General features: G+C 55.1%; 1 protein-coding gene across 2 annotated transcripts; it reads right to left on the reverse strand.

Moving 5' to 3' along the window:
- Nucleotides 1–10729: 10729 nt before the first annotated feature.
- Nucleotides 10730–16926, reverse strand: TMEM74B (transmembrane protein 74B). 2 transcript variants are annotated; one of them, XM_025876677.2, is made up of 2 exons: nucleotides 16669–16926; nucleotides 10730–12710 (listed from the first exon to the last, which is right to left on the reverse strand). In XM_025876677.2, the coding sequence occupies exon 2, from the start codon at nucleotides 12667–12669 to the stop codon at nucleotides 11968–11970; it is 702 nt and encodes a 233-aa protein (XP_025732462.1). In that variant the 5' UTR covers nucleotides 12670–12710; nucleotides 16669–16926; the 3' UTR covers nucleotides 10730–11967. The 2 variants fall into 2 exon arrangements, with proteins under 2 accessions (XP_025732462.1, XP_073736396.1); XM_073880295.1 differs by lacking the exon at nucleotides 16669–16926 and adding an exon at nucleotides 16423–16500.
- Between the last annotated feature and the right edge of the window lie 174 nt (nucleotides 16927–17100).

Here is a 17100-nt window from a genome sequence, read left to right on the forward strand (position 1 = left end):
GGGCAAAGGAAGGAATGAAGTTTCGAGGCTCTGTATGGCACTTACCTACAGAGTAACTCAGTGCCCCTCGGGGCCCGGACAAGAAGAGCCGAGGAACGTGGGCTCCATCTGGGTATGGTATTGAACTCTGGCAGGAGCAGGGAGCCCAGCCTCTGGACACCAGTGGCTGGGGTGGATGGAGGAGCTAGTGAAGCAAGAAAGCACTCAGGAGGGACTTTCACCCCCAGGGAGCCCCAGCCTCTAGAAGCCTGTGGCCTTTGTCCAGGCCCGCCTGACCTCTGGTGTTCTCCGGATCCTTTTCAGCCCGAGGCCTGACAGACGTGGTCAGTGATGAACCCCTGTGCTGGAGTGGAAAGAGCACAATAGAGCACCAGGCTCAGAGGCAAGAGATCAAGGCACTAGTCCCTTTCCCTCCACAACTAGCATTTCATCCATGGGTGGGTCATTTTACTTCTCAGCTCCTTGGGTTCTTTCCCTGTATTAGGGCATACTATTTATGGGCAGAGGGTAGGCTACCAGAGCCTTCCTAAGGTGTGTGCTAATATGCTATAGCCTGGGACTGCCTGTCTGAGTGTGGGTTAGGGGTACACTAAACTGGGGCCTGGGTGGGGGAGGCTAGCATGAGCAGGCTCCCCGGGCATTTCTGGCAGACCCCATCTCAAGCACTGATTTAGTAGAAGACCACCTCACAGCCTTGAGAACATTTCTGCTCTGGAGAGAGACTCAGAGATTGGGCAGAGCTACGAATGCAATCACCAGTCATAGTCTTCTTCCTCAGGGGCCTGCGAATGGGTGGAATGTTTTTGTTTTGGAATTGGTTCATACCTGCTACGGAAAGGACTTGGGGCACTTTGGTCACAGGAGCATCCTTTATTATGAAAGGAAGCATTTAAAGAAACATCACACTAGAAACCATCAGACAAGCAGGGAAAGTGGATCACTTTTAGAACCATGTTTTGAGGAAAAGATGATTGGAACAATAGATTTGCCACGTAGGTTTTCTAGTAGCAAAGGTTGAAAGGATGGTCTTAGACATAATTCTGTTTTCTGAGAACAGAAACTTCATGACTTTCATCTGCAGAATCAGCCATTTTTTGCACGGGTCTTCTTGTATCAAGGACACTGAGGAACACAGACAATGTCTTAGTTGTGTGGGGGGAGGTGAACAGGGCCTTCAGCAGCTTCCACATCATGCTGCCACTTCCCTCCTTCCAGCCGTGAGCAGTCCCCAGGCAGCCAGCGGGAATGGTTGCGGGTATGTCTTGTGGAACTCGAAAGGTGGAAGCCTAACAATAAAATCAGCACTCAATACCTGTTACTTTTTTTTTTTTTAAATAACAGCTTTATTGAGATATACTTCACATACCCATAAAGTTTACCCTTTTAAAGTGTGCGATTCCGTGGTTTTTAGCATATTCACAGTGTAGTGCATCCATCACCACATCGAATTCCCGAACATTTTTTACCACCTCAAAAAGAAACCCCCGTAACCTATTAACAGTTACCCCCGCCCCGGCCCCCCTCCAACCACTAGTCTGTTTTCTCTCTAAGGATTTGCCTGTTCTGGACAGTTCTCCTAAGTAGAATCACACAACATGTGGCCTTCTGTGTCTGGCTTCTTCCACTTCACGTTTTCAAGATTCATGTCCACGCTGTAGCCAGTGTTAAGTACTGCATTCCTTTTGACGGCTGAAGAATACTCCATTGTATGGATCTATACCACATTTTCTTTATCCACTTAGCAGTTAATGGACAGTTGTTGGGTTGTTTCCGCTTTTTGTCTATGAATAATGCTGCTGTGGACATTTGTGTACAGGTTTTTGTGTAGACCTAGGTTTTCATTTCTCTTGGGTGTATACCTAGGAGTGGAATTGCTTGATTGTGTGGCAATTCAGTTTAACTTTTTGAAGAACTGCTAGATTTTTCCAAACTGGCCGCACCATACCCTGACGGTGGGCATGAAGGTTCTAGTTTTTCCACATCCCCGCCAGTACTTGCTAGTCTTCTCGTGTAGAGCCATCCTAGTAGGTGCGAAGTGGTATCTCATATGGTTTTGTCTTCTGTTTGTTTTTAAAAAAAAGAATTTGACCTAGGCTGAGCAAGACAGAGACCAGAACCTGTCACCCCTGGGGAGAAGAGCATGGCTTTGGTAGGAGCCACCTTCGGGTGACCATGGCTGGTAAGCTACAGAGGGGTTGGTTTGACTTGGAAAGGTTCTGGTCAGGATGTGCTATAGGACGGGTCTTGTCTGTAGGGAAGTTCTCATGACCTTTCCAGGTCTAGTGCAGTTCATGGCACTACTTTTGCTTGGTTTGAAATTTCTCATTTACCCAGTGGCTTACAAGGAAAAGAAACGTTCGATTCCAAATCTTTATCTTATGGTGACCTGCCATAGACCACTTGTCCTACCTCTGGCAGCTCCCGTGTCCCCATCTTTTCTGTTCCTTGCCTTGTTTCCTTCCCACTTCTAGAGCTGGCCCTGTTTCTCTTTGCTTCTGTCTACTCCGTGTCCTGGGTCTGGCTGCACCAGGGCCGGGGTAGAGAGGACTACCGCAGCCACACTTCCCAGCTTGCCTGAGCTTAACAGTCTCCTGTGGTGCTTGCTCAAAGTACACAGTACATCCTGGCCACAACCCACACCTCGATCCGGATTTCTAGGGTCGGGCTTTTAAATCTGTTTTTTTATGAGTTCCTCAGATGCTTATGGTCCAGCAAGTTTGAGAACTCCCGAGAAGGAAAGGGAAGACTCTCTATACCCTTGCCACTCAAACCAGCTGCTCCGGCAGCATCACCGGGAACTTGTTAGAAATGCAGAATCCCGGGTTCCACCCCAGACTTAGTAAATGAGAATCTGCATTTTAACAAGTTCACCAGGTGATTCACGTGCACATGAAAAGTTTGAGACGCTCCAGTGTAATATCTGTATCGCTTCCTTTCACCTGGCTATCAGGTGCAAAGGATTCAGCCAGTCTTCTTGGTTCATGACACACTATGACTAATGTATGCAAGAACTCCCTCACTTTGTTTTTCAGGTTTTGCCTCCGTACCCATTCCATTCCCTTGCCCCCATGGGTCAATCACATGTGTTTCATGTATGTGTCTAAATATGCATGTACCCTTGTAAAATAGCATACGTTGTATCTTCAAATCATAACAACCATAATGAGGTAGTGTCGTCATTCTCTACATGAGAAAAAGGGGGTTTGAAAAGGTCCAGTAGGCTTGGCTTCCTCAAAGCCAAGCAGGAGTCTGAGCATCAGGCAGGTATGGGTATGACTCACAGACTTCCCTTTGCTGGTGTGTGGCCTTATCTGCAATGTCAGCCATACCTCTACCTTTAGGATTGTTGCAGGGTCCTACCAAATAGTGTGTCTTATAAACAGATAGTTGGAGCTCAGTGGGTGCCAGTTACTATTACTGAGGCCATACGGATGGATACAGCTGAGGGCTCAGGATAAGGCTGCCCTCCAATGCAAGAAACAAGCATTTATCTGGTGCCCACGGTGTACTCAGTTTTCCTAGTCTCGTGTAGTACTCTAGCCACCCGCAAGGTAAACACTGTTAGCAGCAGTGGTTGCCGTGCTAGGCTTGCCCCTCTAGGGATGGCAGAACCATGATGGGAACCTGGGTCAGCCTGGTTCTCAAGCCAGTGCTCTGTCGTAGAACTGCTGTACCCAGATCCCCACACCCTCTCCAGGGGAGAAGCACGGATCTCTGTGCAAAACCCATTCCTGAAGCTGGAAGTCTCCTTCCCGTCCACGGCCCTCCCCCCTCAGCTAGGCTGAGTGTTAGAGGAAGGGGCCATCCAGGTTCAGCACCCTGGTCAGCACCATCCTGCTGTGCAGCTGCCTCTGGGCCAGGGTAAGCCTAACCATGGTGGCTGCTCTCCAATCCAGGATGGCCCACTCCTGGGGCAGGCAGGCATCCCTAAGAGAAAGGGACCCGGATCTAGGTGTTCTGCTTCCAAGACAGTCCTGCCCTCCCCTCCTTCAGATTAGAATCACAGGAACTCAATTTCATCCTGTAGGCTTCCTGGTTCCCAGGACATAAATTCAAGTGAGAAGCCTATGAAGAAGAGGGGGACAGGCAGAGGGCCTGAGCCATGGTGATCCTGGGCAAGTCCTGCCCCCCTATGGGTTTCCGCATCAGTAAAATGGGGTTAAAGGTCGACCTGACTGTCTCTAAGATCCTGCCCATCTGTGAGAATCCATGATTCTAAAGGGGCCATGGGCCTGGCCCAGTTCAGTACTCCACCCACCTCCTGCCCTCCACCTCTCCCCCACAGAGCTTCCCAACACACTGAAACTACAGGCCTCAAAGTGGCAGCCCACGGCCCAGATCCACCCACCAACATGCTCTTGCCCGCATGTTATTAAATGTAATAAGAGGCATGACGGCATATTATTAAATTTGAGTCTTGACTCTGCTGGGCACCAGCCTGTGTGACCCTGGGCAAGTCACTTAACCTCAGCTTCCTCATCTGTACGATGGAGGTAATGACAGCACCTACTCTGCAAGGTGGTTGTGAAGTTTAAATGAGCTACTAGAGGCAAATGCTTAGAAGAGTGCCTGGCAGAGAGAGAACACGGTATTTCACTCACAAATGGGATGACTGACGTGTGTAATGCATAACTGGTTCAATGAAAGGTACAAACACAAAGTGTTTTCTGTCATCCAGCTGACCTCTGCCAACGCCCCCTTTCTCATCTCCGCATCTACAGCCCAACCAATAACCACTGATCTCTTTGACTCTCAGACTCGGTCCAGTCCAGTTAGAACTGCAGGTGCAGGAGGTCTCCCCTGACCTCTTTTAGACCTTTGCTGCTCCTCTGTGGTAGAATGAGAAGGAAAACAGAAAAGCCAAGTGTCTCTTCACTGGCCTGATGCGGATGGGGTCGGGGGGAGGCGCTCTTGCTCTAGTTCATACTAGGTGATTTGGGTGGGGTTTTTGATGTGGGGTCCCCAGGTAACAGCAGGCATAATTTTGGGGGGGGGTGATGAGAGCTTTGTCCTGGATCCTCAGAGAGGATGGGAGCTTCTGTCTACACCAGAGGCTCACAGCCCATCTGCTTCTCAAATTAATGTGCTGGCTTCACAGCCACCTGTGCCCCGCCACCCACAGTTCCAGCCTCTCCTCCCCTCCCTGCACCAACACTCGGAGCCCCTCCAGCCACAGGGTCCTCCATGTGCCTAGAACACCAGGAGGGAAGGCAGGACTGCCCTTCCTCCCCAACCCCACTGTCCCTTCAAGCCAGCACAGGCCACTTCATGGCCTCCCACATCAGAAATTTTCCAGGGCAGAAACAGACCTCATTTCCTCGTTCACAAACACCTCCTGAGTTCCAGAAGATGTATCTCAAGCCCTTTCCAGAGTACTCTCTACGTTTTTCATCTGTTCAGTACTGTATCTCCAAACCTAGCAGAGAATTGGAGCTCAAATCTTTATTGAAAGAATGAGTGAAGGATCTCGGATGGCCAGCACTCAGGTGGTCTTCAGGCCTTGCACTTCCAGACTCCAGCCAAGAGGCAGAGGTCGGTCCACTTGTTGAGGGCGTACCCATCTCTCGGGAGTGACTTAGTAAGCCCCGGACAGGGGGCAGGGGGCGGATATCTGGGCCCGGCGGGCGGCATCTCATCAGACACTCCCGTGTCCTCCGTTTTGCCTCACAGTTCTCAGGCCATGGGATGATCCCTATCAGCATCCTTCACCCACAATGTCCAGATACCCAGTTGCTCTTGACCGATCAGGAGCTCCGGCAAGCCTGAGCCCATCCACCACAGGGCACCAGCCAGCCAGAGCTGAAGCAAGCGCCCCTTTAATCCTGGCACCGCTGACCACGGCCTCCTGCTTTCCTTCGTGAATGTCACCTGCTGAGCCCTGCAGGCATGGGCATGTGGGCTCTGCTTTCATCTGTGATGGGAGAGGCTGGGGACTCTCAGGAGGGGAGTCGGGGGTTCAAAGGGAGTCAGCAATAGTAACAACTCACCTGTGGGCCCCTAACCCCCAGGAGTGGCTTCAGTGAAAGAAAGTGTGGACACGAAGAAAGGAGCCAAAGAGGAGGAGGAGAAGAGTTGGGAGAGGGAGGGACATGGCCTTTTCTGAATGTCCTTGACACTAAGTCAGTAGTGGCCCAGATGCCCCAACCCCCGGGAAGAGGTCAGCATGGCAGCCCCTTCTTCCCCTGCCCTCCCTATTCCCCCCGGGGCCAGCTTCCCTGCCAGAAGATCCTTCCACTCACTAATCTCCCCCTAGGCCCAGGTGAACAGCAGCCAGCACCTGACCTTGGCAGCTTGAGGGTGCAGAAGGAATGGGCTGATGAGCTGGAGCCTGGAGGTCGAGGTCATGTCCTCTGGCTGTGGCTGGAGACCACAGTCCCATGGGCTGGCCTCCCAGTGCCAGTGTCACCCCTACAACACATCTGCCATCAGAAGAGACTTCCTGCCACACACATCTGCAGGCGGTCATGATGGTCGGCAGTGAGCTCTCTCCGTGTACCAGGCCCCGGGCCCTGCCCTATACAGTGCAAACTCAAAAGAGTCCTCATAACAACTCTGTGAGCTGAGGACTGTGGTCACCCCATGATGACATGCCTGCCCTTCAGCATGCTTCATTGCAACACTCCAGCACAGAACCTCCAGACCCCCTTCCCTCACTTCCCCCTCCCCAGTAAACCCCAGGCTTTGTATGCCACTAAGCCTCTGCTCATGCTGTTCCCCTGCCCAGTATACCCTTCCTGTTCCCTGCGTCGGACACTCCTCATATCAGACACTGCCTCCCTATTTAAGATTCCTATTAATCGTCATCCCTTCCAGGAAAGCCTTTTCTGACCCCAACTCAATCAGATACTTCCTCCGCACACTTGTTTGTGCGTGCACGCGCGTGCGCGCGCGCGCACACACACAGCCTGATGCGCACTGTCGTTTCCCCAGGCAGTCTGTGACTAACTTAGGGGCAGGGGCCATGTGTCCCCACAGTGTCTTGCCCAAGGAAGAATGCTGGTTAGATGCGAATGAATGTGAATAGCTAACTGTATTGGCTTTACAATACAAATTGGCCAAGTGCTTTACAGGTATGCCTTCTGGGGAAGGTGCTGTTATTAGCAGCCTGTTTTACGGTTGAGGAAACAGAGGCTTGGGGACGTCAGGCATCCACCAAGCCTCCTGGTAATCAGACTCCGGAGCCAGTTCCCGTATACTCTTACTGGATGGGCCATCTCAGTCGACCCCCTCCATGAGGGGCCCTGCCCCCAAACCTCTGAAATCTGAGTAGGGACAAAGCTCAGAAGTGCAAGGCCTCTTGGGAAAAGGAAGGCAGTAATCCTGCCACCTGCAGCACCATTCAGATATCCTGGGCCTTCTCGTTTGCTCCTGGATGACATGACGCAGGAAGATGAATGATCTGGGGAAGAGGGTATTTGGGCCGGAGACAAGAAGATAACAGAGGGCCAGGCTCTGGCCATTGGGATGTTGGCTCTCCTTGAAGAATGGGGGTTGGAAGCTGGGGGAGCCTCTTGTTGAAATCCTCCCCAACTCTACTATGCTCCATCCCTAAAGATACCCAACACCTGACCGGTCATCTAACATACCTGCACTAACAAGGAGCTCCACTCCAACCAGGACAAGGTCTCAGCAAGCTTCTCCCTCCCTTAGCTGATATCTACCTCCTTGGTGACATCAAGGGGAATCTACTCTCTCCCACAGAAACCAACAGGCCCAGATGGAGGGCATCTCCTTGAGTTTGTCAGTGCCACCAACACCCTACTTTCCTCACAGACAGAACCCATAGACAGAACTCCAGCTCCTCTGGCTTCATAATGCCTCCCTCCCCCTCCCTCCTCCTGCCCCTCCAAAGCTCTCCAGACATGGGGAAACATGCTCTTTACTTTGGAATGCCCTCTGCTTGTGTTTCCTGATCTCCTCAGTCCCCAGACAAGGCAGAGTGGAAAGGTTTCCAATTTCATTCTGGAGGACCAGAGAGGCAGTGATTGGCCCATAGGCCCCTTAGGAAGGGGTGACTTGCAGGACCCAGCTCATCCGGTCCCCAGCCAGGACCACACAGTCTCCTCCCCAAATGCCAGGTGGAAACACTCCACGGACATCTTCCCCCCTCGGACCCACAGGGAAGCAGGAAGGATAGAGACACCACCATCACCTGGACAGGGGAAATTTGACTATTGCTGTGAGGTTAGCATCCTGGGAATTGCAAGGCCTGTGACTTCTGGAGAAAGAGAATACGTTCTCAATAATCCAGGGGTTGCTGTGGCTTGGAGCTGCTTCGAGAGGATGTGTCCTGGCTTCTGAGCTAGGTCAGACAAGAGGAAGTCGTGTGTACGCGTGTGCACAGGCCTGCACATGCATGCACTCGTGCACAAGTATGTGCTCCTGCACGTGTGTAGGTGTTAGGTGTGTGCATGTACCGAGGGGGACGTTTTAAAGAGAATCCCAGAGAATCCCACTATCTCCCTCCCACCCCTAGAGGGGATTCCAGGGGGTGAGGCAGGGGCTGTGGGTCTCTGGGACCCTGCCCAGGGAGGGCCTGGGTGCAGTGCAGCAGGCAGAGTTAGCTTGGGTTACATTCATTCACTGGACACGGAACACCTACCAGGTGTCAAGCACTGTTCTAGCCCTGGGCCCTCCTGTGGCTTGCAATCCAGTGGGGGAGGTGGTGGGAGAGAGAGACAGTAAGTATAAAACACAGCAGTGGCGATGAGTGCTCTGGAGAGAAATAAAGCAGGGAAGGAAACGTGAAAATGAGGTTGAGATGAGGGAAGGGTGCAATTTTAAACAGGCGGTCAGCAGAGGAATCACTGAAAAGGTGGTATGTGAATAAAGCCCCTAAGGAGATGAGCGAGTGGGCCTTGCACATATTAAGGGGAAATGCCTTCCTGGTAGAAGGAGCAGCAAGTACAAAGGCCCTGAGGTGGGGGGTGTGCCTGGCAGGGTTGAGGAACGGCAAGGAGACAAGTGTGGCTGTAGTGAGCAGAGAGGCAAGGAAGGGGTGAGAAGTAAGGTCAGAGAGCCACAGGGGCCGGATCGTGTAGGGTTTCATGGGCCACCATGGGGGACGGACCCACATCTAGGGGGACCTGAATTTATGCAATTTAAGGGGCCGTCCTTTAAAAAAAATCAAAATTACAAATAAAATTTTGACTCAGGACTTTGGAAGGTGCCTGGGGCGAGTGAAGGGCCTGGACAGTACATCCACTTCTGGTCAGAAGGAGAATTTTGGCTTTTGCCCAGAGTAAGAGGGAGCCATAGGAGGGTTTTGAGCAGCGGAGTGACCTGACCCAATTAAATCTGTCTGGCTGCAAAGTGGGAGATGAACTGGGCACAGAGGGTGGACAGGAGAGAAATTAGAATAGCAATGTGCAATGTGGAGCAGGTAATTGTGGCCGAGGACTGGGCAGGGAGCAGATTCCTAATGTAGAACCAACCGGATGTGCTCATGGGTAGGATGAGAGGTATGAGAGAAGGCAGGCAGGATACGGGCCCCGAGGTTTCAGGTCTAATCCAGTTATCCCTAACTGAAGTGGGGAAGGAGGGATCTTAGTGACTGGACCTCATACCTCTCCCGCTTCGCAGAGAAGACAATAGAGGTGAAGCAGCTTGCCCAAGGTCACAGAGCCCGGTTTCAACGCCAGGTTTACCAACTCCAAAGTGGATATCAAACACACTAGGGAAGCAAGGTTTGGGGGACCCCAGTAGCATGTCGGGTAGGAGAGGCAGTTCCTGCACGTGAGGCACGTTCCAGTGACCACAGGGTCCCCTGGGACCACATCACACCTACCCCCCCCAAAAAAACCTACAAAGAAAGTTCTCGGCACCCTGCGCCATGCTCCTCCCTGATTCCTTCCTAAATCTGTTTCTGCCCCACTGGCTGGGAGAGCTCAGCTGTAGTCTTGGGGAAATGTTTTTGGCACCGCTCAAGTTTTCTTAATTTACTGACAAGGTAATCACTGCCTCGATCCATTATACACATTTTCTAAAGGAGTTTCTGCAGGAAGATGCAAAGCAGGCTTCTCTGGCTTCGAGCAAACCTGGGATTCCCAGGATTCCACTTCCAACAGATTTAGCCCCTAAATACAATTCACTGCCTTTAAACTGATAGGCACTGATGGTCCCAGATGCATCTACTCAACAGTTTGGAGTCAAATGAGCCCCCGCCGTCATGGTAGTCCATATGGCTTGGACCAGTATTTGTATTACCATCACTGTAGGGTTGGAACAGCCCATCATTTGGGATGTTCAACTCGACTTTGTGGTTTACCTAGAACGGCTCCTGTCACTCTGTGCACCCACTCCTCCTCTGGAGCACGGGTGGGGGCAAGTGACACATCAGGGAAGCCCCTGACTTGTGCCTCTTTTACCCACTTGAGGCTTTGTTCTTTTCAAACCGCACCCCTTCAACGCCAGGAACGGAACCCCGCAGGCCACGCTGAACAGCCCTTGTCCCCTCCAGTCCTCCCCCAACCCCTCTGCTCCTGGTAAAACCTGCCAGGAGCAGATATTTGATCTGTCCTAGAAGCTGTGATGTTACATTGCCCAGATGTTCAGCTCGCCGGAGCAAAGGCTCAGGTTACAGCTAATCAGGACTGCTCTAGCCTACAGACCCCATTCCCACCCTACCCTCTACCTCCAAGGAACAGTTAGGATCCAGGGCCCACCTGGCCAACTGAGATGGAGTGAGTAGGACCTGCGTGGGGTCAGGGGGCTCATGGAAATGACCCCTTTAGAGTCTTCACACCAGTGGGGCCTAGAAGGCACATACTCTCCAAGCCCCCTAGGGCCGTTCACACTGGGCCGTTCACACTGGGCGATGCCTCCCCCAGTCCTCAAGCACCTTTATCTCCCTGCCCCCTAAGGCCCACTTCCTTTCCTTGTCCGTAGTTTGAGTCTGGACTGAGCCTACAAACATGCCACAGGAAAAAACGGAACACACAGTGGTCAATAGGAGCTTCCAGGCCACCAGAACGTGCCTGATTTCTCCCCACATACACTGGGGCTCGCTTTACTGCTAAGGGGGAGAAGGGAGATTACAAATTCAGCATTAAAAAAATTTTTTTCCTGCTACGTGAATAAGGTGAGGCCCAGAGACATAATATTGAGAAGGGGGAGGTATTGGAAGCCCACATCATGTCCACGGAAATACAACAAAGCCCTCACCCTTTCTTGTATGAAAGAGCCCTCTTGTCTGTGCACTTGACCTTGCAAGATAATGTGGACTTGAACCCAGCCTAACCAGGGGACTTAGGGGGCTCTTTGGCAGGACTGTGTGGGCTGCTACATGTATGACAGTGGGGGCCACCAGAGCCGGGCCAGAAAATGGCACCGAGAATGGTGAGCAGCTGCCGGACACCCTCCCTTCCTGTAGGAGTGGCCAGAAGCAGAGATTTACGGGGCTCCCATTCCTAAGGCAGAACTGGAGGGGCCCCAGGGATCATCCAGTCCAACCCTCTCACTTCACAGGCAGGGGGGGACTGAGGCCTGGAAAGGGGATGGTCACCTCAGTGCAGACTTCTCCTCTCGTCAGGAAGCCACCTCCCAACAGACGGTCAGGGCTGAAAGGGGGTCCCTCCAAGGTCGCCCAACACCCACACTTGGCTGATGAGGACCGCAGAGATCCCGGAATTCCCCAAGGCATGAGGAACAGGATGGGCAGCCTTTCAAAGGGCTCTCAATCCTCGGAAATGCCAAGAAACCTCATCCTCCAAGGGCAGTGGTTTCCAAACTTTTGTATTTTTAGCAGCAGAAGCCATCCTCCAAACAAACCTTAGGCAAAACCTCAAGCTGCAAACAGATCAGGGGGCCGCTCTCCCACGTGCCACCTGGGCCTGGCCCTGGCCCTGGCCCTGGGACTCCCCCCTTCCAGCACCCACCCAAGGCTCCTTCCGCAGGGCCCTCCGTGGAGCTCAGTCTGCAACCCCAGGCTCTTGGGGGCCCAAGCAGCCACACAGGGTGGGCTCTTACTTAAGACCCTTGGAGGGTGTGGCTGGTCTCTGAGACCTGGACAACTTCGTTCTCCACCAGGGCCTGGCCCCCGTCCCCACTGAGCTGCCTCATGCGCAGGTTAATGGAGCCGTAGGTCTTCCTGGAGCCCCTGCCGGGGACGAAGGTGGGCCGGCGGTACAGCCCGCCCTCGCACAGGGAGACTGTCAGCAGCACTGACAGAAGCATGCCGCCCGCGGTGAGCAGCCCCAGGCCCGCGATGATGCACTTGTCCAGGTGGGAGCCCAGGCGGGCATAGTACATCTCTAGCCGCTCCATCTCCCGTGCTGTCACTGTGTCAGGGTTGACGCGGGCCTCACGTGGGATGGCGTATGCTGTCACCACCAGGAGGATCCCACTCACCAGAAAAACGAGAGCAGAAACAAAGCCATAATCCACTGGGCGGCTCACGGGCTCTAGGCCTGGCCCCTCTTCTGAACGCAGGGATAGATCGTCCCGCTGGGACCGGGGCCGTGAGGGGACCCCCCCTCCGGGGGGGCTGGGGGATCTGCCCAGTCTGGTGTCCCCCGGGTTCTGGAAATGGGTCTCGCGCTCCTCTGAGGAAAAGCAGACATTCTCCACACCCTCCCTGGGCAGAGCCGCCGGGCCCAGAGGAGCTGGTCTCCTTGGGATCTGGGGGCCATTGCGCAGTGTCTTCAGTTCCAGACCGGGGGGAGATGCCATTGGGAAGGAGGGCCCCCGCTCATCCCTTGGCCCCTTGGCAGCTATAAGAGAAAAGAGAAAGTCAGTCGAGTTTAACAAACCTCTACCAGGAGCCTGCTGGTGCTGGACCTCATGCTCGGCCCGGAGCGATGTGAGGGTGGCCAGGCATAGTTCCCACCTGGGGGAGCCTGCCAGATGGAGGTGGAGATAGATGGGGAATCAGACAATGACAGAGTGGTGCCATCCAATCCAGGCCAGGACCCTGCTTCACCACTGGCTGGCACACGGCTTTGGGCAATTTACTTATCCTCTCTGGCCTCAGTTTCCCTGTCTATTAAGTGACAATAACACTACTCCTCCCTACTTAATGGGACTGGCATAGGAATTGAGATCATCCATACAAACGACTCAGAACAGTAGGTGCTCAGTAAGTTATCATTCAGACAGTGGACATCAGGTTCAAATCCCAGCTTCACCACTCCAACTTGGACAAGCGACGTGACCCCTCCAGATTCAATGTTCCCATCTGTTAAATGGGAGTAAGTGAAATGCCTCCTTCCTAGGGTTGATGCGGGGATTTCATAAAATAATGTGAGGCCGCAGCCAGTTCAATTAATGGCCACTGTCATGATGAAATGAGGGTGACTGCGGGCACGGGGAGGGGCAGAGCTGAGGACGATGGTGTGGGGACAAAGAGGAGAAAGTCAAGGAAGTTTCTAGGAGTTGGTGGCATTTGAACCAGACCTCCGAGGATGAGTGGGAAATCCCCCAGCTGGGAGGGGCTGGGGAGGTGGGGGGCGAGGGCATTCTAGAGAGGGGTGCCTCAGAGGCCAGCGGGGACCAGCTTTCAAAGGACTCTGGAAGCCAGGCCAAGGAGCCAGGGAGGCAAGGTGTGGGCGCAGAGAGGGCTGATCTGCCTAGGTTTCAGGAAGCTCTCTCGGGCTCCTTCCGGCATGGAAGACAGGACTGGAAGGAGGAGAGCGGAGGTCAGGGGTCCAGGGAGGGATCTGCTGTGGTCAGGGGTGGAGGGATGGTGGCTGAGAGGGCAAAGAGGAGGGAGCCCATTTGAGAGCCGTGACTGAGGTCAAAGCCGAATGCCTTTATGGAAGTAGAAGATGGCGGGGGGACCTGGATGGGAACCACGGAAGGGGAGCTGAGGCGGCAGGGGGAAGGGGGCAGTGTCTGCTCAAAGAGGAGATACCCCACCCAAGTACCCGGACACACCTCCCCACACCCAGACGGCACACGTGCATTCCCGCCAGAGAATGCCAGTTTCAGCCAATGGACCATATTTGGCTTGTCGAAGTTTTGCTTTTTTGCTGTTTTTGGTCTGTTCACTTGTTTTTGAAGTAGTTGCCCAGTATATAAAAAGCAAAAGATTTTACATTTTAAACTCTGGATTCCTGGCTTCGCTTGCAAAATGGAAGAATCTGGCCAACATAGGCCCTCATTCCCTCACAACCACCCTCAGCTGGAGTGGATGATGCGTCCTCCCTTTGGTAGATCCAGTGCTGCCCCCGCTCCCAGCTCCCACCTCAGGCCCCTTTCCCACCTGGCATCTAGAACTCCTGACCTTCTCTGTACCCACCGACATCCTGGGGGCACACATACCCAGGGCCCGGGCACACAGACCCAAGTCCCCGTGCTTACAGAGACCCCCAGATACAGAGTGGCTCGCACACCCTGGTATGTCTACACACACATATACAAGTGATTCTAGATGTTTCTCTGCATTCCCACACCTGAGTGTATTCTCCTGTGTTCTGTGTGTGTGCGTGCATGCGTGTGTGTGTGAGAGAGAGAGCGAGAGAAAGAATATGAGCAAATGAAGTGCAAATGAATGGAACGAATGAATGAATGAAACTCAGAGAGCCTCAGTGCAAGAAGGCACGTTCTTCAATCTTTCTGATCTTCCCTCCAACGTGGACTTTGCAGCAGATACCTCCTCTTAGCACACGCAGGGCCTTTCATGTGAGTACAAAGCCTGTTTCCACTTACAACCCATTCCTACCACCACGTCCCTCTTTCCCGAGTTCCAATTTAATAAACGTTTGCTGAGCACCCGCCCGCCCTATAGCAGGCACTTCATTCGGGAGTCTCTCCTGTAACCTTTACCAGCCCCATGAGCAGGAATTAGTATCTCTGCTTTACAAACCATGGCAGGACCCCTGGCATGCATGTGGGGGCCAGAGTTGAATACGGTTTCCCTAAGAATTGTTATCACCTACACACCTGCAAACCCACATTCTCTGCACCTGTGGCATCATTCCACCCTCCCTCCCTGGCTCTTCCAGCCCCCACTGGTAGACTCTACTTTGTCCCACTGTTTAGGACCACAGTGAACAGCTTGAGGGCAGGATGTGTCTGAATTCCGTCTGGGTCCCAGACCGCTTGCCTGGAACACAGCCGGCCCTCAGGAAGGGCTTGGCAACCGGCCCAGGCAGACAATCCCTCTCCCAACCCGGGGCAGCGGGCAACCCACTCAGAGCCAGGCTCTGCCCAGGCTGTCCCCACTTTCCAGTAAATGGAGAGGAGAGGTATGGTGTGCTCTGCTGCCTGGCTTTTCTACTCGTGGCACCGAAAGCATTTTCCTGAGTGCCACCACAAACAGGGAGGGGCGGTGACCATTCCTGCCCAATGGGTGTCCAGATGTGCCCCCCTCCACCCAGATCTTCAGAACCCTCCACAGAACTCAGCTCCTGGAGTGGCCCAAAGACCTCCCCTCCCAGACCAGCATGCTGATGCCTCCATATCCCAAGGAAACTCAGGACACTCAAATTCTGGGAGCAGGGCTTTCTTTCACCTAGCAGGAACCCAAAACTTTTTCTTAGGATGCCAGAGTTAGGAAAAGGGCAGAGAAAAAAGAGGCTCCCTGTCACCCAGAGTTGTGATGTCTCCACACAGATTCAGAGATCCCCACCAGTCCCCACCAGTTATACAAGGGCATGCCCAATTACCTGCCCCCCCCCCCCACACACAAGCAGAAACAAACTGACAAAGACGCTGGTGTCCACTGCTCACCGCACCAGTAACACTCCAATCACTCACATTTCATCTGCAGTCCAACAGGACCCGAAAGACACAGCCCAGATCCACACGCACACCCCCAGGAACCTTTACCACAGGCAGCGCCCAGACATGGGAAGCCGCGCAGTGTGACCCCAAGATCCGCAGACCACGCTGGGACTCACACCCCGGGAAGGGGCAGAGCTGGTTACGCACACACAGTGAACTACCCCCCCGCCCCGGACGACACCCACCGAGACCCGCCTGGGGCCCAGCACCCCACCCCACCCCACACCCCGCGCGCACTAACACGCGGGGAGACAGACGCACAGCGGCCGTGGGTGAAGCTTCACAAAACCCCATCGATACACACACGCACGAGTTGTACACAAAGCCTCGGGGCGCGCACAAACGCACACGCAGGTCCACGCTGTTATACCCAAAGTTCCGCGCAGAAAACCCCAGCACCCCGGCTGCCCGCCGCACCGCGCGCCCGCCTGTCCGCAGCTCACACCCCCTGTTCCTGCCCTTGACCACAAACGCGGCGGGGCCGGCCCAGGCCGGAGCCGGCCGGGCGGCGCCGGTAGCAGGGCGGCCAGGCGGCCCAGGGAGGCCCGACTCCTCGCGGACTCCCGTGCGCCCGGGTTCCCCTCGCCGCGTGTCCTTCGGCCGGGCCGCGAGGTCAGGCTAGCTCTCCCTTGCCGGCCCTCCGCGCCCGGGGCCCTCGGCCTCCTGCCGGCCCCCGCCGTTCCCGGTCCGCGTGCGTACCTGCGCGGGGCCTCCCTCCCCGTCTCCGCGCGCGGGAGACGCGGGTACCGGCGGCCCGCGGCCCGGGGCAGGGGCGCGTCCTCCCCGGGCGCCCGCCCGCCTCCCCGCACCGGCGCCCGCCCGCCCGCCGGTGTCTCCGCTGCGGCGCAGCCCGGACGCGCGCGGGCCCGGCCGCCACCGCCTCGCCCTCCCCGGCTCCCGCCCCCTCCCCGGCCCGGCCCGGAGCCGCTGCGGAGGCGCACGTACCTGCTCGCGCCGCGCGGGGCTCTCTGGCGGCGGCCGCTGGGGGCTCCGAGGAGGGAGGGGCAGGGGCGGGGGCCGGGGAGCTCCGGGCGCCGCCGATCGAGCTCCGCCCGCGGCCGGCGAGGGCGCCCGGAGAGTTAGCGCGGGGAGGGACCGGGAGGCGGGTAGCAGGCTGGGTGTCGTGCTGGCGGGGGATCGGGCTCCTGCCCCTCCCCGTCCCCGGAGGGCTTATCCGTTTCGCCAGCGCCCCAGCTCGGGGAATTGAAGCTCTGAGCCCGCGGGGCCGGGTGCAGGGGCGGGGCGCGGGGGTGGGTGCTGAGGGCGACCCCTCCCCCGCCGCCTGCCTCCCCCGCCCCCCCACCCAAATCCCCCGCTGGGATGTGCCTGCCGCACGGAGCCGCGTCGCTCCCTCCGCCCCCACCCCCTCCAACACGC

This window comes from Callorhinus ursinus, unplaced genomic scaffold (assembly GCF_003265705.2).
Source record: "Callorhinus ursinus isolate GAN/ISIS: 27379988/994484 unplaced genomic scaffold, GSC_fseal_2.0 scaffold38, whole genome shotgun sequence".
Lineage (NCBI taxonomy): Eukaryota > Metazoa > Chordata > Mammalia > Carnivora > Otariidae > Callorhinus > Callorhinus ursinus.

Coding starts and splice junctions, on each gene's coding strand:
- TMEM74B (XM_025876677.2), bottom strand. CDS start 12,669: ATGGCATCTCCCCCCGGTCTGGAACTGAAGACACTGCGCAATGGCCCC.